Consider the following 27,213-nt stretch of genomic DNA (forward strand, 5'->3'; position numbering starts at 1 on the left):
ATCACATGCCCCGTTTCCTATTTTATCCTCTCTAGGATTCACGGCTCTCTCCCCCTGGTGGGAGTGGACTCGAAGAAGATGCGAAGAAGGGAGGCGTTGTCTTTAGGATCAGCCTCTCTGGAGACGTTGCTCTGGACAGAGATTCAATACGCACAAACGCCTTCCATTTTCAAATGGAATAGTTCCCCGTCTGGAAATGCCCTTCCTTTCTCTCATAATGAGAAGGGAGGCTAACTGTCCGCTGACTGAGTGCAACCACTACTGTCTGTCAGAGTCCAACCCTTTAAAAAAGAAAAGCCACTTTGAGAGAGAGGGCAGTTTATGGCAGAGAATCTGCAGGTGGGGCAAAAACACAAAACAGCGTTCAGCTTTATTCTATGAAATTTCTGGAAATGTGTTGCTATACCCATGCAAACCATCCACGTTGGGAGGGCAGTCTAACCTAAAACTAAGGCCTAGGGAACCACAGCACAGCCATCTTAATATGAAGTCCCATAACTCTCTATGCCTCTTCCACACTGGAAACTAAGGGGTTAATTCCCCCAGCCCTCTCTGCCCAGGGAGGTAGCCTTTAACTCTTAAGGATTAAATCTGCTGCAGCTGTTGGTATCTTACTCTTCCGCGAAGAGAAACATAGACAAGGGGCCCATATAACTCGCTGACACTTCTAGGAAGATAAGGGAAGTGGCAAGGAACAATAGACGGCAGATGTTGGGAAACTGATACAAGTTAAGGGATGGCCAATTGTTTCGTTCTGATGTAAACAAAGGTGGATCTGCACCGATGATAAGCTTTGCATTCCTTCTAAGCCTTTTGTTACACCATGGTAGATGACTAAGCTACCCTCTGTGTATAAATACTTACCTGTAACTGGGGGTCTTTGCTCTCGATTTGGGTGTGCCCCAAAAGCCTTACTTGCTAGCAGTAAACATCCCATAAGCTTTTCCGTGTGTGTGTTATTTGGCGTCGTGCACCACCCAGACAAGAACCAGCTTTCACGGTTATATCAGTGTAGTCATATCCTCCAGATAATATACCAAGATCTGGGGGATGGGAGAAGGACCTTCAGCCATGCTTTAGCCACAGCACCTATCACCATAAAAATGGGGAAGAATTCCTTCTATGTGCTGGATAATGTGGCTGTCCATTGCGGGGGGTGGGTGTGTGGATGGGGGGCATCAAGCTTATCCCAAGTGTTTTCAGTTTAGGACTCATTTTGGTAATATGTGACACAATGAAGAGACTGTCTAAGCCTATGCAGATAGTGCTGCATAACTTGATAACTAGTGTTAGTCTATATTTAATGGACCAGCTTACAAGTAAAGGAAACCTTTTCCTTGGATGTTTGGAGAGAGATCTCTTCAGGAAAGGTGGGGGGAGGGGTGTAACCTAAACAGGCCAATTTCAGCTCTCTTTTATACTATTCTATAACATCTGATAATAGAAGAAGGTGTCTGAGTGAGTCTAAGTCTGAACAGGACTTATAGGAGTGAGGATAATGCTGGTTCTTTCAATTCCTACTAGTCTAACATTGCCCATTGTTTCTTACTGTAGATCCAGAGGTCAGTCATGAGTTCCCAGGTCTGGGTAGCGCTGGTGATCACTCACTTGATACAAATGGTGGAGAACACAGACAAGATTGTGGTGCTGGGAGGATGGAAAGTGATGGAGGAAGGAACAGTTAGTCCTCTGCTAACTACACAAGGGGCACTTTTTAAAGCAGTGGTTCTCTTATGTCTAGCAGTGGAAGTTCAACTGGTCCTATCCAACCCAGTACAGCATCCCTTCAGTGTCTGTTGCTTGTGTCTGTCTTATAAGATTGTGAGCCCCTTTGGGACAGGGTACCAGCAGGGAAATAACTTGCCTAAGGAGCAAGAGGTTGCCAGTTTAAATCCCCGCTGGTACATTTCCCAGACTATGGGAAACACGTATATCAGGCAGCAGCGATATAGGAAGATGCTGAAAGGCATTATCTCACACTGTGTGGGAGATGGCAATGGTAAACCCCTCCTGTATTCTGCAAAGAAAACCACATGGCTCTGTGGTCCGCAGGAGTCAACACCAACTTGACGATGCAACTTTACCTTTACCATCTTATTTCTTTTTCTATGGAAACTGCATTGAGAACTTTTGTTGAGAAATGGTACATAAATATTCGTAGTAGTAGAAGTAGTAAACTTACAATGAGCTGATAGGCTCCCTATTACAGTCTGATACAAAGGAGCCAAGCAGAGTAACTTGTAAAGAAGATGAGCAACTAATTAGCTAGACCTTTTGGCTGCCAAATCTTTCATGGGGCATCAAATGCAGTTGGCAAGAAGTTTCAGTCTAGGACTACTTTTTTGGAGGAACAGAGTAACTGTAAGCAGACTGTACAGTACTTAGCACCCTATGTGTACCATCCAGTTAACAGTAAGTAGTCATCACTGGAGTTAAGGGATATTAGAATGGCTGAAAGACATTATTTTACTTCTGGCTGGGTTTTAATTAATCTTTTGGCTGGTTTTGCAACTCATGTGCAACTACCAGCTTATATACTACTGTTTATTATGTTGTTTTAGGAACATAGGAAGCCGCCATATTGGTCCATCTAGCTCAGTATCATCTACACAGACTGGCAGTAGCTTCTCTAAGGTTATAGGCAGAAGTCCTTTGGAGATGCCAGGGAGGGAATTTGAAACCTTCTCCAGCTGCTCTTCCCAGAGCTGCCACAACCCCTAAAGGGAAATCCCCTAAAGGGAATATCTTACAGTGCTCACACATGTAGTCTCCCATTCAAATACAAACCAGGGCAGACCTTGCTTAACAAAGGGGACAATTCATGCTGGCTACCACAAGACCAGCTCTCCTCTCCTCTTGTGTATTATCTTTTTTCTTTTATATGTACTGTATTTCATGTCTAATACTGTAAACCCCTTTGTGAAAAATTACTTTAGAAAAGCCGTATGGAAACAAATACTAGAAGCCACTGTGTGCTATTTGGGTGGACATACATGATAATGCCTGAAACCCGGCCTCAGCTCTGATAGAACTTCAGGACTTGTTACAGAATTTCAGTGGTGTTTTTTTTAAAAAGAGAGACCCTGAGTTACTAATGGGTATTTCTCTGGCTCTGGGCCACTTTGCACCTGCTCCCTTGGCCTGGCCATGATGTTCTGGGGAGCATGGGGGTGCTAATAGGAGGAGCTTTCATTGGTATTGGAGGGCTGGCTCCTTAGCATTACAGATACAACCCACCCCCTTGTGCCCTATGAGTGGTTCTTTGGCAACCATGTGGCAAAGCAGGTCATCAGCTCTTCTGACTGTTTCTGTCTCTTTGCCCTTGTAGTTGTCCAAGAAGGGTACTTCCCTGGCCCTTCCATACACAATTCCTCTTCATTTAGTCACGGCCAGCTCCTGGTTTTCTTTTAGCATCACCTGTGAGCATGCAGCCTGAGCTGCATCAAAGTCAGACAAGACACCTTGTGGTTGGGGGGGGGACTCCCACACAATTCCTTTATGCCATCTTTTTGGGTAGGTGGATCTGAGGTGTGAGAGGTGCCCAAGATGACAACGATGACGACAGATATTTATATATCGCTTTTCAACAAAAGTTCCCAAAGAGGTTTACATAGATAAATAAAAATAAATAAAGATGGATCCCTGTCACCAAAGGGCTCACAATCTAAAAAGAAACACAAGACAGACACCAGCAGCAGCCACTGGAGGGATGCTGTGCTGGGAATGGATAGAGCCAGTTGCTCCTCCCCTTGCTCTATAAGGGAGAGAAAACAAATCATTCTTCAAACAGGTATGATGAAATCGTCTAAATATCTGAACAAATTTTACCAACAAAAATAAATTTCAGCCATATGAGAGATGCATGTTTTGGACGGTATATAAATACTTTAGATAAATAGATAAATAAATAAGTTAATCTATCCAGTTTTATGGCAACTGATCTTGTTACACTAACAATATAAACCTAACTGTACACATTGGACATTACTACTGTTTATCATGTGGATTCCTTTTTCTTGTATGCTTCGAGTCTTAATCTTCCCCTTTCATCCCCACCACCCGCTTCTCTCTCCCACCAACAGACAATTCCTAACTGATACCCTCGTCTCAGAATTCCATACAGGGTTTCTCATGCTATGCACAAAGCCAACATCACCAGGCAGATGAAAGCTTCAGGGCCTCACTCCTGAGTTAAATGGGGGAGAGAAAGGAAAGATGGTCTTTGGCGGGAGGGCAAAAATATCTTTTGGAAATTGAGGATATGGGTTATTAGGTTTGGTTGGGGGGAGTTCAGTAAAAAGAGAGGGGGGAGCACTCTTCAAATGCTGGGAGGGGATCTGCTCCCCTGAACACCACTATCAATCAAACTTCAGAACTTGAGACCATATCTCAGCCAATTAATTATTCAGTTAACAAATAACTCTTCAGTTTAACATGTTGAATGAAGGGCTTTCAGTCCAAAATGCCAGGAAATTATGGCTGTTAAGGACCACATTATTAACACACACATGGGGGGTGGGGAGCATGGAATGGTTAGTTAAAGCTTCATCACTACCTTGGAGCTGGATGACTGGGCAGCTGGATGAGTTGGGCAGTGTAGTGGACGGTACACCAAAAGAATCCCCAATCTATCCCCAGCCTCAGGACTATGCACTCAATGTAAGTCAACTGTTTCACAGGGGCCCTGGTAAGGGAGGTGGTATTCTTAGGAACAACAGCCACTCCACCCCCTCGCCCACTTCCCCTAGCCTGCTCCATGACCGAGTAGCCTGGTGGGAGAAGCCAAGCCCACACTGGACCACTCGCCTCCCCCAACTCCTTCATCCACGATCAAATCGTGGACAATTCTGGTCTTATTCTGAACTGACCTGGCATTGCAGAGGAGCAAGGCCAGACTCTGTGGATGGTTGGAGCTGCTCCCCGAGGCCTGAGAGATGACAGAGCAGTTGGAAGTGGAAACAGTTACTAAATTACTGATTTCCCTTCTCCTCTAACGGCCAGCTGCTCTGCTAATGCCAGAACTTCTTTTCCCCACCATTACAGTAATAGCAGCCTCAGAACAGCCAGACGCACCCACCACATCATCTCCCTCAAGAGAGCCCAGACACACAGCTGCAAAAAAAGCCTGGCACAACCCGACTCCAAAGGCCCAGTAACAAAAAAACCCTTCAGTTTAAAGATTAGAGTTGCTTTAAGATCGTGTCTTAAAGTATAGAAGTTGCAAGTTAGAGTGCCCATCTTAACCTGTACTATCTATCTATCTATCTATCTATGATGCTGACTTTACAAATGAGGCTCCATGCACCCACACTTTGCCTTCATTCTTCAGATGGAGACTGAGCTGGGAAGAGATGCATCCAAGCAAAATTCAAGAGGTGAATCTTCCCCAATCAGTTGCTAGAAATGCCCCCAATGAATTTCTGCCTCTTGCATCTCAACAAGGCACACCGTGTCCCCAAAAGGCTACCTATTTGCCTCATTTGCTAACAAAGTTGTTTATTAATTATTATTATCTTACACCAAAGCTTTTTAAATAATTGAACTGAAGCTTCTTCCACACTCAAAGCATTTATACTGTATTTCCCCTGCATGGCTTGTTTGTTGGGAAGGAAGATTCGAATACTGAGAAACAATCTTTTCACACTCCAGATATATCTATGGACTGCTTTTATATTAACACCACTCAGTGAATTTCATGGCAGTTAACAGCAAATATCCTCCCTCGTCTGTCTGAATTATATCATGTTGCAGAAGATTTGAGCTCCAACTGAAGCCACTGTGTGAAACAGGATGCTGGACTAGATGGGCCTTGTGCCTGATCCAGAAGGGCTGTTCTTATGTTCTCTTTCCAACCTCCAGACATTTAAATGGTTTCTCTAATGTGAGGATTCTTTGATAAGTAGTCTTGATGAGGACAGATTTATAATCTGAATTATCATTGGATGTAAACCACTCTGGGACTTATGACGGGCAGTACAAAAATATGCTAAATAAAATTAAATAACTGAAGCTCTTTCCACCCTCCGAACATTGGAATGGTGTCTCTCCTATGTGCATTCTTAGAAGTAGGGCAAGCTTTGAGCTCAGACAGAAGCTTTTTCCACACACCAGTCATGTGTATGATCTCTCTCACCTGTGTGAAGCTTCATGTTTTGTAAGATGTGAGCTCTGAGTGAAGGTCTTTCCACACGCCAGACATTTATATGGTTTCACTCCTGTGTGAATTCTTTGATGTTGGCTAAGATTTGCGCGCTGATTAAAGCTCTTTCCACATTCTAAGCATTTAAATGGTTTCTCTCCTGTGTGAATTACTAGATGTACATTAAGCTGTCCGCTCTCCCGGAAATGCTTTCCGCACTCCAAACATTTATAGGGTTTCTCTCCTGTGTGAATTCTTTGATGCACACTGAGGTGTTTCTTCTGGTTGAAATTCTTTCCACACTCTAAGCATTTAAAAGGTTTCTCCCCTGTATGAACTCTTCGATGTCGAGTAAGATTTGAGCTCTGGAAAAAGCTCATTCCACAGTCCAAGCATTTATATGGCTTCTCTCCTGTGTGCATTCTTTCATGTTGTATAAGATTTGATCTCTGACTAAAAGTCTTTCCACAGTCTAAACATTTATATGGTTTCTCTCCTGTGTGAATTCTTTGATGTGTCTTAAGAGCTGAACGCTGAGTGAAGCCCTTTCCACACTCCAAGCACTTAAATGGCTTATCTCCATTCTTGGTTTTATACTGACGTTTAACTTTTGATTTATCCCCAAATATTTTTTCACATGAGAGTTGCTTCCTTGTTTCATTTCTGAAGACTATTCTGTCTTGGCTTGGGGTTTCTTCATAGTCACCAGCACGAAGAGCAGAGATTTCATTTCTCCTCTCCTGCTTTACTTCTATTTCCTTTCTTTGCTCTTCACCTTCTGTACATCCCACTCTTTCCGCCAACACTCCCTCATTCTTTCTCTTCCATCCATCACCTGTTGGAATGGAGAGAGTAAAGAAACCTAGTATGAACTGCAGGGAGAAATGGAGCCTTAAATCAGGCAATCAGCCCAAGTAACTGCTATTGCAAATGACTTCAGAATAAGCAGTAGATCGTGACACATTCCAAATAGCAGATAGTGACTGGCAACAAATGAAGCCTGGTGCAGTGTACAGTGATATGTACACATAATACAGTGAGGTACAATGGAAACCTGGGTTTTGCTCCCCAATCAGATGCGAAATTGAACAGGTGACTGCTCCGTCACTACACAGAACCCTTTGAAGGAATGGCAGGAAATGAGGGAGATAAGTCAGACAAAGCACAAAAAAGCAGCATGCAGAACTTTCCAGGCTTAATTTCCAACACATGTACATAGGAAGCTGCCATATACTGAGTCAGACCATTGGTCCATCTAGCTCAGTATTGTCTACACAGACTGGCAGCCGCATCTCCAAGGTTGCAGGCAGGAGTCTCTCTCAGCCCTGTCTTGGAGATGCCAGGGAGGGAACTTGGAACTTTCTGCATGCAAGTGCTCTTCCCAGAACAGCTCCATTAACTAAGGGGAATATCCAAATGCAAACCAGGCTGGACCCTGCTTAGCAAAAGGGACAATTCATGCTTGCTACCCAAAGACCAGTTCTATAGAATGCCCATCAGAAATAATTCCCCCCAGCATGTTGGTTGGAAAAACAAACCATGTCTATCCACTAGGACCATAGGAAGCTGCCATCTACTGAGTCAGACCATTGGTCCATCTAGCTCAGTATTGTCTTCACAGACTGGCAGCAGCTTCTCCAAGGTTACAGGCAGGAGTCTCTCTCAGCCCTATCTTGGAGAAGCCAAGGAGGGAGCTTGGAACCTTCTGCTCTTCCCAGAGCAGCTTCATCCCCTGAGGGGAATATCTTGCAGTGCTCACACATCAAGTCTCCCATTCATATGCAGCCAGGGCAGACCCTGCTAAGCTATGGGGACAAGTCATGCTTGCTACCACAACTCCAGCTCTTGGATCTTAGTACCAGGGTTCAGAACTCCTCTGCAGGAGATAGGCATGTGCCGAAACTCAATTTGGCTGTCCAAATTACAGGTACATCACTTTAAAACCGAGGGCTTACACAGCCCCTTTAAAGTGGAGAAGAGCTCCTCCACTCGCCACCAGTGCTCCCCCAGCTGTGCCCACATGCCAGTGGGGAGTCTCCCAGCTGCCCCTTTGCAGCACTGGCACACATATAGGCAGAACTGGGGGGGCAGGCAGGGCACGTGCCCTAGGCACCACTGAGGTGCGGGCACCACACCAGTTCCTGCCACCCCCACCCCATTGCCCACCTGCCAAGCCCCAGGGCCCCTCAGCCTGAACTCAGCAGGCCCCAGCAAGCCAGGAAGGAGGCTGGCAGAGCTCCCTGCAGCAGACCAGACCATCCAGCACAGCTTTTGCAAGGTAGGCTGTGAATTCCTTTTTGTGGTTACCCCCCCTCCCCCCAATATAAGGATCTGCTTTGCATAGGGCTTTGATATGGGGGGTGGGGCGAGACTGAGAAGTCTCTGAATATTTAATTTAAAACAGACTGAAAAATGTGCTGGCTTTAAAAACAAAAACAATCTAAGGCCTATAAGTGGCTTGTTTCATGTCATAAAATTACAAAAACTTCTGGAACAAATATTTATTTATTCATTCATTCTTTCATTCATTTATAAATGCACTTATGTTCAAGTTGTTTTGCAACCCAGAAGGTCTGAGTGAGAACTGTGAAGCATGTGTTGTGCTTTTATTTTATTTTTCTTGTGTGTGAACTGCTCTCCAATAACTTGCAGGGACTTCAGGGTAAATCTGGACAACATGTGAATGCAGCACCTCCATTCCAGAGGAGATGTGTGTTAAAGCGCTTTAAAAGCCCCATGTGAAAAACCTCTTGGAATCAAACTTCACTGAATTTGTTCAGAATTCTGAGAAAACAAACATAGGCTCACCCTGCATGGTTGAAAGTCTCCTTTGCTAATCTGCAGCGAGGGGGCCATTTTAATAATTAGCATTGCTAGTGTGTTCTAGGCATTAAAAGTAGCACAAATATATAGTACTCAATGCATATCACTATATACTGTGAAGTGTGCATGTGTGTATTCAGTGAAATGTATTTCCAGGCAGCATACTTATTTTGAAATATCAGATTTAAATCCTTGGGGGCCTGGGATGTGTGGAGGCCCTGGACTTTGAGGGGCTGGGGGCCCATTTTAAAATCTCATCTTGGCCCATTCCAACCTTGCTATGCCCCTGGCGGTCACTACACATGGGTTTCTGCACAACACATGCACAGAAGAAACCTCCATGTAGAAAATGTGTCTCTTGTACATTGACCCTGAATTTTCCATCCATGACTGGGATATTTGAGAGTTAGAGTCAATAATAAAAGAACAGCACACTGCTTGTGACAGGAAGGGGCAAATTACAATGATTTCTTAGTCTGGCAGGGGCTGGTTTTGGCCCTGGCAGAACTTGGCTGACTGTTCCTGTTACAAATGCCTCTGTCTAGTGTGGCAAACTAATGTATCCTCCTCCCTCTTGGTGTCAAAGCAAGCACTGGTGTGGTGAATGCACATATACCCCATCATGAGCCAACAGTCATCATAAGACAAAAGCTGGCAGGAATCATTCACTTGATTTATAGACCCCACCACCACCACCTTCTTCTTCCCCTATTTTGCTAGTGGCTGTTTGTGCAGGTGATCCTCTAGGACAAAGTCATGTTTTTTTTAAAAAGAATGAAATGAGATGAGACAGAGAAAATGACACTTGGAATCCTCGCATAACTCCTGACTGTTGTTCTAAGTCTTTTACAGAGATGGCTCATGTTTTCAGGTTTTGACCAACAACCATGTCCAGATGGTACAGTGTTCCTTTTAACAAGGATTTCCAAATATTGTTGACTACAAGTCCCATCATTCCTGTTTGGACAGGGGCGCAATTTCAGTGCTTGCCCTAGGCGCTATTTTCCCTAGTTACGCCTCTGCACACACATGGCCTCCGCGTGGTCAGCATGCTGACCACGCATGCTGACCACGCAAATGGAGAGACTCTGGAGAGACTCTGACCAGGCAGTGCAGACAGGGTCCAGCTAAAAGCTCAATGGCAGCTTCATATTGTTGCATGGTGAAGAAACCCTCAGAGATTATAGATATTTTCTCCAGAATCTGGGACTCCAATTGTTTCCCCATTATAATAGATCTTCCAGACTTGGTACTAGCTTGTCAAAAGGATGCCAATCAGACCTCCAAAGGAGCTCATCGCAGCCTCCACCCATGACCATCCTGAACCATTCTCAAAACCAAAGCTCTTTCTGAGGAGCATTGGTTCTCATGCAGCCATTCTTTCCAGCTCATTTTCAGCCAATCAGCTGCAAAGAACTATTCTCAAACATAGGGCACACTCTGGGAATCATGATCTGGAAGCCGCCAAACAGCTGGTGGGTGATGGTGTAGTGCTTGAACCAGGAAGCATCAATCATGTGCCAGAATAATGCTGCTGCTGCTTCCCCAGTTTGGCTTTAAGTGTGACTGGGAAAGCCAGTCTTGGAAACGAGTCTAGCAGGGCTCAGGCACAGGGACGGGAGCACTTTCTTAGAATATTCTACATCCTTGAAAGGAAAGAAGGAAACCCCAGTATACAAGACTAATACTGTATTGTGGTTCCGTGGAAGGGCTGCTGGGTAAATATTATAAATATTTAAATACATGTGAAACTCGGAAAATTAGAATATTGTGCAAAAGTCCATTAATTTCAGTAATGCAAATTAAAAGGTGAAACTGATATATGAGACAGACGCATTACATGCAAAGCGAGATAAGTCAAGCCTTAATTTGTTATAATTGTGATGATCATGGCGTACAGCTCATGAAAACCCCAAATCCACAATCCCAGAAAATTAGAATATTACATGGAACCAAGAAGACAAGGATTGTAGAATAGAACAATATCGGACCTCTGAAAAGTATACAGTGTACTGTGCTTGATTGGCCAGCAAACTCGCCTGACCTGACCCCATAGAGAATCTATGGGGCATTGCCAAGAGAAGGATGAGAGACACGAGACCAAACAATGCAGAAGAGCTGAAGGCCGCTATTGAAGCATCCTGGTCTTCCATAACACCTCATCAGTGCCACAGGCTGATAGCATCCATGCCACACCGCATTGAGGCAGTAATTGCTGCAAAAGGGGCCCAAACCAAGTACTGAATACATATGCATGCTTATACTTTTCAGAGGTCCGATATTGTTCTATTCTACAATCCTTGTCTTCTTGGTTCCATGTAATATTCTAATTTTCTGGGATTGTGGATTTGGGGTTTTCATGAGCTGTACGCCATGATCATCACAATTATAACAAATTAAGGCTTGACTTATCTCGCTTTGCATGTAATGCGTCTGTCTCATATATCAGTTTCACCTTTTAATTTGCATTACTGAAATTAATGGACTTTTGCACAATATTCTAATTTTCCGAGTTTCACCTGTATAAGGAAAGAAGGAAACCCCAGTATACAAGACTAATTATTGTATGTGGTTCCGTGGAAGGGCTGCTGGGTAAATATTTCCCCACCCAGCGGAGACCCTCACAATCCTGCCAAAAGAACTGACCAAGAGGGGATGCTGCATAATGAGAAAGAAAGAAGCAGCAGCAACTTCTGGATAAAGAGGGAGCCTTACCCAGGGAGGCCACATTCTGACAAGTCTCCTCTTTGACTTCTCTGTGCAGGGTTCTTTGGTCTGCATCCAGTAGAGCCCAATCCTTTTGGGTGGAATGCCCAGTCACTTCCTCAAAGGAAAGGGGATCCTGAAAGAATAAAATATCTTCAACTTAGGGATAACAAAAGAGTTCATTCACACAATCAAAAACTGTGTTCTACCTAGGTTTGGGAGCTGTGTGCTGTCCCGATTTTCAGTTGTGTGGAAGCAAGGTAGGAGGAAAACCTGGGGAGCTTTTCCTCCTACCTTGCTTCCATACAAACAAAAACTGAGAGCACACACAACTCTCAAACCGGGGTAGAACACAATTTTTGATTGTGTGCATGACCTCTCTCTCTTAAGAATATCTACGGTAAAGCAGCTAAGGGTTCTCAGGAAGGATTCATGCTGTCACTCTCTTTCTAATGGGCGGCTTTGATAGACGCAAAGGGGAAGAGATAGTTTATTTCAGATTCAGAAAAAGGCAGCTATGCTGCCCTCTTTCCATTCTTGCTGATTCCTCCCCTACCTGGTCAGGCTGCATAGAAGCTGTTTCTTCACCACCACACAAGGGAGACAACCTTGTACACTTCACCTAAGAGATATGCCTAAGAAGAATATCTTAAAGTAGCTTAACCCACACAAAGCATCTGTGCGCTAGTACTTGATCGCTCCCCTGACCCCCTACCATAGCTACTTTCACCTGAGCAGCACTCCTGCTCCTCCTCCTTCCTCCCATTGCTTCCATCCCCCTCACCCCTCTTGGTCACTCCTCCATCCCTTTACTCCATCCCCCTCACCCCTCTTGGTTGAGGCTGCAGCGTTGCTGGTGCCTATTGGCCAGGCTGCAGCCTCCTATCCCCAGAGACCTCCCCACCCTCAACCCAAGCCCCGCTCCTGTTCCTCTCCACAGGAGCAGCAGCAGCAGTTGACTGGGCCCTTCCTCGCTGCTGCCACCGCCATAGCCGCTCGTTCCCCTCAGGCCGCTGACCAGCCCAGGCCCGTCCCTTGCCTGCCTGCCTGCCTGCCTGCCTGCCTGCCTGCCTCCGCCAATGGCCTCGGTAGCCCCAAATAGCAGCAGCGGTTGAATGGGCCCTTCCTTGCTGCCGCCACCGCCATAGCCACTCGTTCCCCTCAGGCCGCTGACCAGCCCAGGCCCGTCCCTTGCCTGCCTCCCTCCCTCCGCCAATGGCCTCGGTAGCCCCAAATAGCAGCAGTGGTTGACTGGGCCCTTTCTTGCTGCCGCCACTGCCATAGCCACTCATTCCCCTCAGGCCGCTGACAGGCTCGGGCCGGTCCCTTGGCCTTCCTTCTTTCTCTCTTCCCCTCCCTTCTTTTTCTGTTTCTCCTCCACTCGTTCTTCCCCTCCTTTCTTTTTTCCTTCTTTGCTCTCTCTCTCTCTCTCTCTTCCTGAGTTAACAGATCTTGTTCATCTTGTTTCCTCATCTAATTCACACAAAGGCAGCCTCCTTCTCCTGAAGAGGCTCTTTCCTACCTCACGACCCCTCTCTTCTCAGACCACTGCCCACTATCTTTTTATATATATCGATTCCTCTCCTCTGTGACATAATGGCACAGTGGGGAAATGACTTGCCTAGCAGGCATGAGGTTACTGGTTCGAATCCCCGCTGGTATCGGGCAACAGTGATATAGGAAGATGCTGATATACAGCTGAAATACATCATCTCATACTGCGCGGGAGGAGGCAAGGGTAAACCCACCGTATATTCTACCAAAAGAAAACCACAGGGCTCTTTGGTCACCAGGAGTCGGCACTGACTTGACGGCACATTTTACCTTTGACAATCAAGAACATCTTCCGACCAGTAACAGTGCATTCTTGACCTTAACGAACACAGGCCCCTCCTCCCTATCTGCATATGGAATCCCCACTGCCCAATTACTATGGTGCTTCTGCTCGCAACTCTCGCAAGAGCTGCCACACACGAAATTAGCCATGGGTACGCCTTAGAGAATATATGTAAGTGCTCACATGTAGTCTCCCATCCAAATGCAAACCAAGGCAGACTCTCCTTAGCAAAGGGGACAATCCATGCTTGCTACCACAAAACAAGCTCTCCTACCACAAGACCAGGTTTAGCATTCTACCATGATGAAAACATCTCACCTGCTGCTCTTCCTGCTTCTCGTCCTCTGCCTGGCTCAGGAGGAAACCTTCTGCCAAAGCCACTGCCTGCGAACAGGTCTCTGCTCCACATTCCCTGACCCAGCTCTCCATGTCTGGGGGCAGGATGGTCAGGAACTGCTCCAGAATCACTAGGTCCAGCATCTCGTTTTTTGTGTGTTGCTCTGGTTTGAGCCACTGATAGCAAAAACTGTGGAGTCGGTTGCAGACCTCGCGGGGCCCCTCGGCCTCCTGGGGGCAGAACTGTTTGAAAGGCTGGTGCTGTACAAAGAAATCAGGGGTCACTTCTGCTAACATCCGCAGTACCTGAAACACCAACATCCCAGACAAGGAACAGGGAGGGGGTATTGGAAGAGGAATGAGACAGCCAAACATGAAGAGGGGTCAGGCTCAGACTTGTCCACAGGGCAAAAGGGCATATTCCCAGTGCGCCCCACCCACAGGGCAACCCTGCTCCCTGTTGCACTCGGCAGCAGTTAATACTTCCACCCTAAATTACCCATTGTGCTCAAAACCCAGCGCCCTCACCACATACATTCCTCTGCCCTCTCAGTGCCCCTGGGGGGTGGGGGAGGAAGGAGAACTGAGAAATATCCACCTACGAAAGGAGTGCATGACTTTGGGCCCCACCTATTTTGGACTACAACTCCCATCATCCTCTGCCACAATGGTCAATAGTCAGGGATTATGGGAGTTGTAGACAAACACTGTCAAAATGGTCAACGTTGTACAGCTCTCACCTACAAGGACCATGAAGGAAAGCTGGAAGCCTTGGGGAATTCATCTTTGCTCACATTATTTTTTTTATTTTCTATTTCAGTAATTGGCCTCAAATATTACTCAGTTGTACTTGTATGCTCTTAACAGTTATGAGATGCCTTGAGCATTTACAGAAAGGTGGGTTATCAAATTTTTTAATCTAGATTAATCAAGAAGTAGCGCTCACTTGTTCGACCAGGATGAAACTACCTCACCTGCTGCTCTTTCTGCTTCTCGTCCTCTGCCTGGCTCAGGAGGAAACCTTCTGCCAGGGCCACTGCCTGCGAACTGGTCTCCGCTCCACATTCTCTGATCCAGCTCTCCACCTCCAGAGGCAGGAATGTCAGGAACTGCTCCAGGATTACCAGGTCCAGGATCTGGTTTTTGGTGAGTTTTTCAGGCTTCAGCCACTGATGGCAAAGTTTGTGCAAGTGGGTGCAGACCTCTCGAGGACCCTTAGCCTCCTGGTAGCAGAACTGCCTAAAGTGCTGGCGCTGTATTTCTGAATTGAGCATTTCCTGATCCAGAGTCTTCTGCATAGTGCCTTCCCAGAATTCCTCTCTGCTTCCTGCCATGATGGTACCTGGACCAGCCAGGTCATGTATGCCTGTCTCCACTTCTGTGCTCCAAAGGGAGTCTCTCCAACAAGGCTGAAGTTCCTCTTGTACAACTCTTCCTTTCAACAGGAACTGTAACAACTGTTGGGTCCACTAAATTCTGCAAAGCCAACACTGCGAGTGAAGTATAATAGGGTCAAATCAGGGAGATATTTTACAAAGGAAGAGAAATGATTCCCACTGCTGACAGAGACTTTCCCCTATATCCGGGCTGAACAACTTTGACCCTCCTGCAGATGTGGGACTACAACTCCCATCATCCCTGACTATTGGTCACTGTGGTTGGGGCTGATGGACATTGTAGTCTAACAGCACCTGATATTACACTAACTCTGACTCATCACCCCCAACTTCAGTGGCAAAAGCACCAAAGGCTTGCAATCCTGCCGTCAAGGGAAGGAGGCAAACATTAAAAGAGCAACTAGACTGCAGGGAGGTTTTCTTGGAAGTCACAGATCTCCCGTCTGGTTGAGGGTTGCACAGTGCAGACACTCTTTCCAACAGTCTTTTCTTGATTCCTGGGGCACAAGAGCCACATGCCACAAAATATTGGCTGGGTGCCCAAAATCTCTTGCCTGCCTGCTGTCCACCCCATGTCCCTGGCAAAACATAAGAACAGTCCTGCTGGATCAGGCCCAAGGCCTATCTAGCCCAGCATCCTGTTTCCCACAATCCATCCTTATTCGGACTAAGTACCAAGAAGTGGTGAGAGGGCATGCTTTGTTCTGAAATTTAAAAAATGCAATTCAAGAGGCTTTTCCCATTACTGCTTACGCACACGTAAAGGAAAAGAGAGCCAGACCCCATCACTTTCTCCCCATTTCCTTTTTTATTCTTGGTCCCTTCCCTTTCTGTACATGCACAAAGGGGAGGGGGAAACAGCTAGCTGGTGACTGGCTTAGTCAGCTCAGAGGGCCCAGAGCTGGATTAACCTAGCAGCAAAAGTAGCATTTGCTACAGGCCCCATATTTTCGAGGGCCCCGCACTAAATGCTTGCAAGCTTTTCTCTTTTTCCTATAACTTCCTCTCATGTCTGGAGATCTCTCCTCCTCCTCTCTGCTTCTGCAATCCACCCTAGGCAGGAAAAGAGCCGTTGCAGTCTTAGTGCTCACTGGTCACCCAGCCCTCAAAGCTTCATTCCTGTTGAAGGGAAAGTTCACCTTGCTGCCCAGGTAGTGCTCCAAACAGTGAAAAGCCGGGGCCTGGAGCAGCCCAAAGGAAATAGCCTGTCCATTTCTTGGAAATTTCTTGTCATGCTCGCTTTCCTTACGATGCTGGATGAGATGGTGATGCCCATGTCCCACTACCCCACCCCTGGTACCCTGAAAGGCGCTAATAGTCTTATCCACTGTTTGCACATTAAAATAGTAGTTTTTTAAAAAGCTGATCCAAGTTAAAACCATCTGCTGTTAATATCAGAGCAAGATTTACTCTGGGGATCAATTTGAATAAGAATATTTGTTTTTGTTTTATTCATTCATTCGTTCGTTCATGACTCAGTGAATTACTTTACTATGCAAGTAAATAATTTACTAACTTAATCCGGCCCTGCGGGCCCTCAGCTTCAAGCCCAGCAATACCACAGCTGCTGTGCTCAAGGGAGGAGGTAGAGGTCAGGCATCAACCCAGAAGTGGGTGACTTAAAATTGTGTGGCAACAAAGCTGCCACGGTGACCAAACAAAAAGCCAGAAAGAGTGTTGGAACACAAATGCACAGTAAGGCCACTCCCCGTTGCTCCCCGTTTCACAAGGTGGAAATGCCACTGCAAGGAGTGATCGCAAAGGGGATTGAAGTCTGAAAATAAAGCAAGCTCTGTGGGCAAGGGACTCAAGCCTAAAAAGTCGCTAGCTGCACTCTGCCACACCAGGTATAAAAAGGATGCCGTGGTGATAAATGGCTTCACGAAGTGGAAGAGAGAGTGCTGCATTTCTTTAGGGAACACGAAGCAGGTTATCAAAGTACCGTCAAGTCAAGGCTGTGCGCTCAAGTACTTAGCAGCTCCCCTGCCCCACAAGGGCTATCCCCACCCCACGCCCAATCTTCCTTCATGCCAAGCTCCCAGTCCGATCCACTGCCTCTCTCCCTCCCCTCAGGGCACCCCAGAGTTATGCAAGTACATCAGCCTCAAGCTGGCTTTAATCCCCCCGCCCCATCCAAGGGGCCTCCAAGGTTTTTGCAGAGCGACGGACAGAAGCTCGCGTTGGCTTCGGAGGAATCGCGGCTGCATCACTTGCACAAAAGGATGCCGGGGGGCGGCTTGCTTTTGCTTTTCTCCCCGCACCTTTCAGGCCCTTTTGCTTCCAGGCTCTGCGCTTCCCCCAGGTCGCCTAGCCTGCTCCCTCGCCTCCCGTCCCACCCTCCACGCCAAAGGGCAGTCTCAGACTCACCCGCTCGCGGAAGCCCCTTGCCCAGGCAAGGGGGCGGGGCAAGAAGAGAATCACCAATCACAAGCCCCGTTTCCTATTTTCTCCTCTCTAGGATTCGCGTCTCTCTCTCCCGTGTGGGGCGAGAACGAGATACGAATAAGGGAGGCGTTGTCTTTAGGATCAGCTTCTCCTTGGGAGGACGCTGTTTCATGGGAGTGAATTGTGAGCATGGACAAGCCGTGTAAGCCTGTAGTCGGCGATAAGTCACTTGGAGGCAGTTCCTTGTTTGATCACAGGGTCCCTGCCAGGGATCTCTAAGGACAGCGCTGTCAGAAGGGGGCGGGATGTAGGGCACCCTAAATAGTGGTGTTTTTCTGGCGAGCTGGTCTTGTTACAGCAAGCATGAATTGTCGCCTTTGCTAAGCATTGTTGCTTTTGCTAAGCATTTGAATGGGAGACTACATGTGAGCACTGCAAGGTATTTGGGGGGGGGGGTGCTCTGCTCTGGGAAGAGCAGAAGGTTCCAAGTTCCCTCCGTGGCATCTCTAGGATACATTTTGAAATGTATCCCAGAGATACATTTATCCCAGAACTCCTGCCTGTGGCTTCCGGCGGTATCTGGTGGGCCACTGTGCGAAACAGGATGCTGGACTAGATGGGCCTTGGGCCTGATCCAGCAGGGCTGTTCTTATTCATGCCTGCAAGGTTGGAGAAGCTGCTGCCAGTCTGTGTACATTACTGAACTAGGTGGATCAATGGTCTGACTTAGTAGAAGGCAGCTTCCTATGTTCCTATTCATCCCAACGGAACATCTCTTCATTGGGATGCATATGCTGATGCATGAACAGAATTATGCTTGTCGTCTTTTTTGAAATTTAGAAAGATTCTTTTAGGTGTCCCTCTCTCACTGAGACTGTGACAAACAGACTAGGCATCTGGTATGAAAGCATAGAGGAGCTATCTTTTGTTCTGCTTGGTAAATCTTCAGCAAGAGTTCCATACCTCTGTATTGCTCTGAAACAAAAATAAAGCTGAGGATTATTGCTACAGCCATGCTTAAGAATTTGGAAACATGCTTCTGAGCATATGGTGAGTACTGTTACCTCAGCAGGCAACAATCAACACAATTAGTAAATGTGCACCTTTTAATCAGACTCTTCTGATCCTAACAGGTACAAGGAATGTTTGCAGCTGTTGCCACCAGTTTATGCAGTTTGTGGATTGGAGAGTGGAGAACCTAGCCAAACTTGTTTCCATGGTTATGATTTTGTAGGCTAGTACAGTATCTACTATAAATATTTTATACTGCTTTTCAACAAGTTTCCAAAGCAGTTTATATATATAAATAATAAATAAGATGAATCCCTGTCCCCAAAAGGTTCAAAATCTAAAAAGAAACATAAGATCACGGGAGAGATACTGTGCTGTGGGTGGACAGGGCCAGTATCTCAGACTAGACATCAGCTCTCATGTCCTCATGGCATGAACATCATGGATCACTGAATCTCCTCATTTTGGGGAGCTCAGTTGGAGCTGCCACACCCACAACTATCCCTATAAGCCAACCTACCCCCCACCCCACCTTTCTTCTCAATCCTCTGCCAGCGGCAGCAACTACAATCAGCACAATTGGTGAAACTGAATCCTTAATCTTCTGATTATGTATAAAGAATGATTGCTGCTGTTGCTGCCAACCTACATAGGTAATGAATTGGAGCACGGAGAACTTAGCCAACTCTTGTTTCCATGGCTATGGTTTTTTAGGCTAGTCATCTCAGACTGGACATTAACTCTCATGTCCTCATGGCATGAATATCATGGGCCACTGAATTGTGTTCTGCAGCTCAGTTGGAGCTGCCATACCCACAACTATCCCAATAAACTAAACTGTTTTCCCCCCCTTTAATTGAACAATCTGATTTGTGATCAACTCATACATTTTTCTGTAGCTGCAATACATAAGATACATGGATATTATTTGTGGGAGAGGTGCCCTATTCTTTCTGGCCTGTTTTGTGAATTTCAGGAAATGAGGGCAGGAATCTACCCAGTGCGATTCCCCCAGGCACAACAGGCAACGCAAATGTCCATCATATTCTCCATTGTGAGCTACCCAGAGAACAATTTGTTATGGGGCGGCTAACAAATAAAGGTTATTACTATTAAAAGCAAAACACAAAAGTAAGAAGAGAGGCACTAAACCAAAAAGAGAAGTTAGAATAAAATATATAAGAGTGATAGAAAGAAAAATATCAAAGGTTGGGGGTGGGGTTTAGAGCAAAAGAGGAGGCACCTCAATCGGAGCTATAGATCCTTTGGCGGATAACGAACCGGGGGGGGCGGAGCTACTGCCAATTGTAGCAGAGGATAAGAGCTTTAGAAGCTTCCCAATGGGGCTCCTAAGCAGGTGTGAGAGCCCATCAGTGTGAATGACAGAGACCACAAAGAATCAAAGGTTTTCCCCCCACCCTTAATTGAACAAACTGATCTGTGATCAACTCATACATTTTTCTGTAGCTGCCATACATATGATACAATTCCATTGATACACTGGACATTACCTGCAGTGGAGGTGAGCCAACCAATCTCCTCTGCATTTCTCCTCTCATCTATTTCTGACCCATTGTAGGAATGAGTCAGAACGATTCCCCTGACCCCAAGCTGTTATACAATGAGAAAACTGATTGGCTGTAGAAATCTGCAGGTTTATATACCTTTCTCCTCCAAATTGCAGAGCAGAATCCACGTTCCCCTTCAACCAGTGCAATGCAGTGGTTAAACAGATAATGATGGGAAGATCCCAAAGGATCTTGAATTACTGAACTGAAGCTCCTTCCACACTCAAATCGTTTATATGGTTTTCCCCTGCATGGCTTGGTTGTTGGGAAAGAAAGCTTGAATAACAAAAGACAACCTTCCCACACTCCAAACATTTATATGGTTTCTTTCCTATGAGTTCTCAGATGTGCACTAAGGTGTGGTTGCTGCTTGAAGCTCTTCCCACACTCCAAACATTGAAATGGTTTCTCTCCTGTGTGAATTCTTTGATGTTATACAAGACCTGCTGGAAGCTGCTTCCAGGCTCCAAACATTTAAATGACCTCGCTCCTTTGTGAACTATTAGATGTGTGCTGAGATATGCATTCTTACTGAAACTTTCCACACTCTAATGACATGGGAAAGGGGCTGCATGTGTGGGAAGGCTGCACTGCTTTATGTGCTTTTCTAGTCCCTGTAGCTTTACATGGTATAAGGAGGGTGCTATGGCAGCAACTCTATGCCCGCCATTTCTGACCTTCACCTGAGGGCTATTTTACACCCACATTTTCCCTGCTTTCACCTGGCAGATTTTTTAAGCGCACCTTTCCATCTAGCAAGCTAGCTAGGTGACTGGAACTGTATTCAGAAATAAGGGGCATGCCTGCAGAGCTGTTATGGCTGTTGAAGGTGAAATGGCCAGGCTGTGGAATGATCTCTCTGTCGAAATAAGCCTTTCCAGCTCTGGCTGCCTTTTAAAAGATCTTTAAAACTCACCTCTTTTCTCAGGATTTTTATTTAAAACATTTTAGAATTGTTTTGATTGTTTTTACAGGTGAAACTCGGAAAATTAGAATATCGTGCAAAAGTCCATTAATTTCAGTAATGCAAATTTGCATTACTGAAATTAATGGACTTTTGCACGATATTCTAATTTTCCGAGTTTCACCTGTATATTGTGTTTTTAAACAATGCACTGGAGATACATACAGGTGAAACTCGGAAAATTAGAATATCATGCAAAAGTCCATTAATTTCAGTAATGCAAATTAAAAGGTGAAACTGATATATGAGACAGACGCATTACATGCAAAGCGAGTTAAGTCAAGCCTTAATTTGTTATAATTGTGATGATCATGGCGTACAGCTCATGAAAACCCCAAATCCACAATCCCAGAAAATTAGAATATTACATGGAACCAAGAAGACAAGGATTGAAGAATAGAACAATATTGGACCTCTGAAAAGTATACAGTGTACTGTGCTTGATTGGCCAGCAAACTCGCCTGACCTGACCCCATAGAGAATCTATGGGGCATTGCCAAGAGAAGGATGAGAGACATGAGACCAAACAATGCAGAAGAGCTGAAGGCCGCTAATGAAGCATCCTGGTCTTCCATAACACCTCATCAGTGCCACAGGCTGATAGCATCCATGCCACGCCGCACTGAGGCAGTAATTGCTGCAAAAGGGGCCCAAACCAAGTACTGAATACATATGCATGCTTATACTTTTCAGAGGTCCGATATTGTTCTATTCTTCAATCCTTGTCTTCTTGGTTCCATGTAATATTCTGATTTTCTGAGATTGTGGATTTGGGGTTTTCATGAGCTGTACGCCATGATCATCACAATTATAACAAATTAAGGCTTGACTTAACTCGCTTTGCATGTAATGCGTCTGCCTCATATATCAGTTTCACCTTTTAATTTGCATTACTGAAATTAATGGACTTTTGCACGATATTCTAATTTTCCGAGTTTCACCTGTACATCAGGCAGTCTACGAACTAGATAGATAGACGTTGAGCAAGTGAACTGGTTTTGCTGCCTTGTGCAAAGATGTATTGGTACAAATACTCCACAAAATTGACTAAAAATAATAATAAAGGAAGGGAGGCCCAGGTGCCCAAATAAAATCCCAGAACTAAGCTGGGGCACTCCTAGAAAACAACCCCACCCCCCTCAGAATATGCTGAATATTCTGTATTCTCTCTGAGTGGACAGCCCGTAGTGACTCTGGTTTACATGTATCATACTTCCTCCTCCTATATATCTCCCCATCTGAAAAGCCTCCTAGTTTGAATTGCAGAGGGCAGTGAAGCCTGAAAGCAGGCAATAGCCCACATTACTACTATTGCAAATGATAAAAAGAACTTCGGAACAAGAGGTAGGTCTTCGTCCCGAGATCTTCATTTCAGTAGATCTTTAAGTGTATATCAGTAAATAGAATAACCCCCACTACTGTTGTTGAGAGCCCTGCATGTGTTGCATGCAGAACTTTCCAAGCTTAATCTCCAACCTATGCAGTTGAAAGGTCTTGGGAGCAGCATTTGGAAGTCCTGTGCAGGAGACCCTGGAGCTCAACAGCAACTTTGTGTGGTGAATAAGTCCTCAGACAGGACTGAGATTTCCCTCAGAATTCCTCCCCCCGCCCCCATCCTTTCTTTTCTTTTTATAGTTGACATTTCAGAGTTTATGTATTAGCTTGTCAAAAGAATGGCAATCAGACCTTCAAGGGAGTGCATTACAGGCACCATTCTCAATACAAGAGTTTCTCTGCAAGGCATGGTTCTGCTATAGGCCACCTTTCCTTCCTGCTCATCTTCAAAGTACTATTCTCAAACATAGAGGCCCACTGGCAGCTTGACTTGAAGTGCGACCGGGAAAGCCAGCCTTGGAGAAGAATCTAGTAGAACATTTCACATCCTCAAAAGACAATCCAGGAGGAAGCTCCTAATAGCCAAGTTCCGACAGAAAACTGCCAGGTAAATATTCACTACCCTGTGAAGTGATCCCACAAATGCTGCCAGAAGAACTTACTAAGGGGTTGCCAGATAGTGATTAAGAAACAGTGCAATTTCTAGATAAAAAGGGAGCCTTATAGGGATGTGCACAAACCATGCGCTTTGTTTTGTTAAAAGTTTTGTTTTGTTAAAAGTTTTGTTAAAAGTACCAGTTAATGAATTCATTTTGTGCATTTGCATTGGTCTTAAAACTGTAACTATTTATCCTAAAACCCAATGTAAGGTAGTAAACACTCATTTTGACTGCAGTCTAGGAAAACAAGGCACAAAAAGATAAATTACATTCTAATGTGGTGATACTTTGATACATTGGGTACTTCCTGTCACTTCTGGTCCAACGGGGAGGTATGCTGCTGCCCCGCTGGACCCTTTTGAAGTGTAGTGCTGGCAGGGGAAAGCGGCGGGAGGGATAAAAGCAACCTTCCCTGCCCTTAAAGGTATTCCCCCCCAGCTGCCCCCCCCACCCCCGGTTCTGTGCACATGCCTAGAGCCTTACCCAAAGAGACAACATTCCAACGAACTTCCTCCATGACTTCTCCATGCAGGGCTCTTTGGTTTGGATCCAGCAGACCTCATTCCTCTTCTGTGAAATGCACGGCCACCTCTTCAAAGGACACGAGACCCTGAAAGAAGAAAACAGTTTTTACTAACAGATGGAAAAACAGTTCTTCCCCTTGTAAGCAAATCTCTGGGGATAATTAAGGTGAAGCAGCTAAGGGTTCTCTGGAAGAATTCATACAGACAGCCTTCCTGGTGGGCAGCTTTGACAGAAGCAAAGGGGAAGAGACAGACTATTTCAGGCTCAGAAAAAGTCATCCCACCTACTCCCCGCCCTCTCCTACCTCCTCTGGTTGCATAGAAGCTATTGCTTCACCACCACCCAGGGGAGATGACCTTGTATCTGTTGCCTGTATTATTCCACAACCTATGGGAGAGAAAGGTGATCAGAGGAAGATTTAGCATTTTCATACATTTTAAATATCTGTTTCATGTTGGAGGAAAGAAAGTAAAAATCACTTCTGTCCAAATGACTGCTGGGCAGGATTCAAGGTCCTGATTTGTACATATAAATTTAACATGTTAAATATAAACAGGAGTTCATGGGGGACAGACTGCGGATGAAAGTCTCAAACAGACTTGGGGAACACAGAAGCGCCCCAACAGAGGAAAGGAGACCAAGCAGAAATGTGATGCATTAATTCTTACCCAGCAAGGTGGGATCTCCATCACCCTCCTGAGAGATCACCCTGGATAGCAATCTCTGCCTGATGTTTGACAGAGCCTTCTCTGCCTTAAAGAAAACAGGAGTCACTTCTGCTAACCCACCATGTATCTGAAACAAAAAACATCCCAGGCAGGGAATTAAGACCATGGATTGTAAAAGGAACTGCACTGAGTGGAGGAAGGAGGGATTTGAAATATTGACCTATAAGGACTTTGAGAGCAATCTGGGCAACTGTAGAGTATTCATCTATGCTTACATTACTCTCTATTTTAATAATTCACGTCCACCATTAATGAATTTTACTTATTTGTTGTGGAAGTTTGTTTTTAGTCATTGTTATGCAATGGCTTGAGCTTTAGAAAGTGGGATATTACATTAATAGAACTATCTTAATGTTAACAGAATGAAATTCTCTCACCTGTTGCTTTTGCTGCTTCTTGTTCTCTGCTTGACTCAAGAGGAAACCTTCTGCCAGGACCACCACCTGAGAACTGGTCTTTGCTCCACATTCTCTCACCCATCTCCTTATTTCAGAAGGCAAGATGATCAAGAACTGCTCCAAGATCACCAGATTCAGGATCTGTTTTTTTGTGTGCTGCTCTGGTTTGAGCCACTGACGGCAAAGACTGCAGTGTTGGTTGCAAGTTTCTCGGGGGCCCTCAGCCTCCTGGTAGCAGAAATGCCTGAAGTGCTGGTAGTGTACACCTGAACTGAGTGTGTCCTCATCCAGGATCTTCTTCACAGTCCTTTCCCAGCATTCCTCAGTGCTCCCCATGATGAATGTCTCTATGCCTGCTGAGTCTTCCACTTCTGTCTCTGATTTTGTGCTCCAAAAAAATCCTTCAACGTTAAAGTTTTTGTTCCACTAGAATTTTCCTTTAAGCAGGGAACTGCTGCAGGTGTTGGGCCCACTGAATTCTGCAAAGGCAACACTTTGAATTTTACAAATGAAGGGAGGAGAGCTGGTCTTGTTGTAGCAAGTATGAATTATCCCCTTTGCTAAGCAGGGTCTGCCCTGATTTACATTTGAATGGGAGACTACATGTGAGCACTGTAAGATATTCCTCTTAAGGGATGGGGCTGCTCTAGGAAGAGCAGAAGATTCCAAGTTCCCTCCCTGGCATCCCCAGATAGGGCTGAGAGAGACTTCTGTCTGCAAACTTGGAAAAGCTGCTGCCAGTCTATGTAGACAATACTGAGCTAGATGGACCAGTGGTCTGACTCAGTATAAGGAAGGTGCTTATGTTCCTAAAGTGTCATCTCAGTGTATGGCAGCTGTGAAAAAGGCAAATTCCACACTCAGAATAACTAGGAAGTGGATTGAAAATAAAACTGCCAATACTATAATGCCCTTATACAAATCTATGGTGCAGCCACATTTGGAGTACTGCATACAGTTCTGGTCATTATATCTTTAGAAGGACATTGTAAAACTGGAAAAGGTGCAGAAGAGGGCAACCAAGATAACAAGGGGCCCAGAGCATCTTCCTTATAAGGCAAAACAATGACATCTGGGGATTTAAGTTTAGGGGGGAAAGACGACTAAAGGGAGACATGATAGAGATCTATAAAATTATGCATGGTGTGGAGATAGAAAATTTTGTCCTTCTCACACAACACCAGAACCGGGGGTCATCCCATGAAACTGATTGCCAGAAAATGTAGGACCAACAAAAGAAAGCACTTTTTCACACAGCACATAATTAATCTATGAAATTTGCTGCCATGAGATGTGGTGATGGCTTTAAAAGGGTCTTAGACAAATTCATGACAGATCCATCAATGGCTACTAGTCCTGATGGCTATAGGTCACCTCCAGGCTAAGAGGCAGGATGCCTCTGAATACCAGTTGCAGGGGAGCAACAGCAGGAGAGAGGGCATGCCCACCTCTTGCCTATGGGCTCCTCAGGGGCATCTGGTGGGCCGCTGTGTGTTTGAAATCTATGTAAAAAGCAGAACTCACTTGCTCCAATGAGTCCAGCTCCTCTCTTCTTTCCTTTTCTCTGTCTCTTCGGCAGAGAAGTGAGCCTCCCCTTTGGCATACTACCGTGCTGGCATCTCAGGGTTAAAGTCTGAGAGATGTGAATGCTAGAGAGGCAAAAGTATGAAACCGCGATTGTCCCTGGTGAGATGCTCTTCCGGTCCCACTCCAGAGGACAGTGGCTTTTGTGATCTGGTGAGTCTTGCATGCATTTTTTGTTTGGATGGGAGTCTCAGCGGGGGCGGGGGGGGGACATATGAGCAGTGGGTGGGTTGAAGACCCCACCAGGGGAAGAGTAAACGCCAGAACCTGAATTGGAGGGGAAACTGAAGGGTGAGAAGAGAAATAGAAATCCCGCACCCCGCCCCGCATCGAAGGCAGCCTGTGCAGCTGATCTGCGCTTCTTTCAAAGCCATCCCAAGCTTCCCCCGCACTCTCTGCAAGACGTGGGGGCACCTTGAATTTGGAGAGACTGCAACCAGTTTCAAGCTGCTTTACACGTATAGCTTTGGAGTGCCTTAAGCAGAGAGACAGTGGACCCTGACAGTGTTCCCTGTAAGAGGGATTCCCAGATGTTGACTACAGCTCCCAGCAATCCCAGCTGCAGTGGCCTTTGCCTGAGGATTCTGGGAGTTGTAGTCAACAACATCTGTGAATCCCTTTTACAGGGAACACTGGACCCTGAGGGAGGGTCAAAGGAAGGTGAGCAGATCTGGCTGGGGTATTTCGTGATGGAAGATGGTGAAGGAGCAGCAGCTGTTGTGGAGGGATGCTAAAGGAAAGACTTTTGGCAGAGGAGAGTTGCTGCATTGTGTGACCCTCAGCCAGACAGAAGGACTGGCACGTGAAGGAACCTCCCT

The 27,213-nt window shown here is 45.7% G+C and overlaps 2 protein-coding genes across 4 annotated transcripts; both read right to left on the bottom strand.

Moving 5' to 3' along the window:
* Positions 1 to 3: 3 nt before the first annotated feature.
* Positions 4 to 17,585, bottom strand: LOC128347508 (zinc finger and SCAN domain-containing protein 31-like). 3 transcript variants are annotated; one of them, XR_008317582.1, is made up of 7 exons: positions 14,816 to 17,585; positions 13,824 to 14,102; positions 11,678 to 11,804; positions 6,134 to 6,974; positions 1,550 to 1,647; positions 865 to 1,043; positions 4 to 281 (listed from the first exon to the last, which is right to left on the bottom strand). XR_008317582.1 is itself a non-coding variant. In XM_053302385.1 (5 exons), exons 1-5 carry the CDS (start codon positions 15,173 to 15,175, stop codon positions 269 to 271), a joined length of 1,665 nt encoding a protein of 554 aa, XP_053158360.1. In that variant the 5' UTR covers positions 15,176 to 17,585; the 3' UTR covers positions 4 to 268. The 3 variants fall into 3 exon arrangements, 1 of the variants encoding a protein (XP_053158360.1); XR_008317581.1 differs by lacking the exon at positions 865 to 1,043 and having other exon boundaries at positions 13,824 to 14,147; XM_053302385.1 differs by lacking the exons at positions 865 to 1,043; positions 1,550 to 1,647 and having other exon boundaries at positions 13,824 to 14,147.
* Positions 15,206 to 27,100, bottom strand: LOC128347561 (zinc finger and SCAN domain-containing protein 31-like). The gene is made up of 5 exons (XM_053302520.1): positions 24,791 to 27,100; positions 24,354 to 24,480; positions 23,990 to 24,072; positions 23,644 to 23,770; positions 15,206 to 15,331 (listed from the first exon to the last, which is right to left on the bottom strand). The coding sequence occupies exons 1-4, from the start codon at positions 25,145 to 25,147 to the stop codon at positions 23,720 to 23,722; spliced, it is 618 nt and encodes a 205-aa protein (XP_053158495.1). The 5' UTR covers positions 25,148 to 27,100; the 3' UTR covers positions 15,206 to 15,331; positions 23,644 to 23,719.
* Positions 27,101 to 27,213: the final 113 nt, after the last annotated feature.

The sequence above is a fragment of the Hemicordylus capensis genome, chromosome 2 (assembly GCF_027244095.1).
Source record: "Hemicordylus capensis ecotype Gifberg chromosome 2, rHemCap1.1.pri, whole genome shotgun sequence".
Taxonomy (NCBI): domain Eukaryota; kingdom Metazoa; phylum Chordata; class Lepidosauria; order Squamata; family Cordylidae; genus Hemicordylus; species Hemicordylus capensis.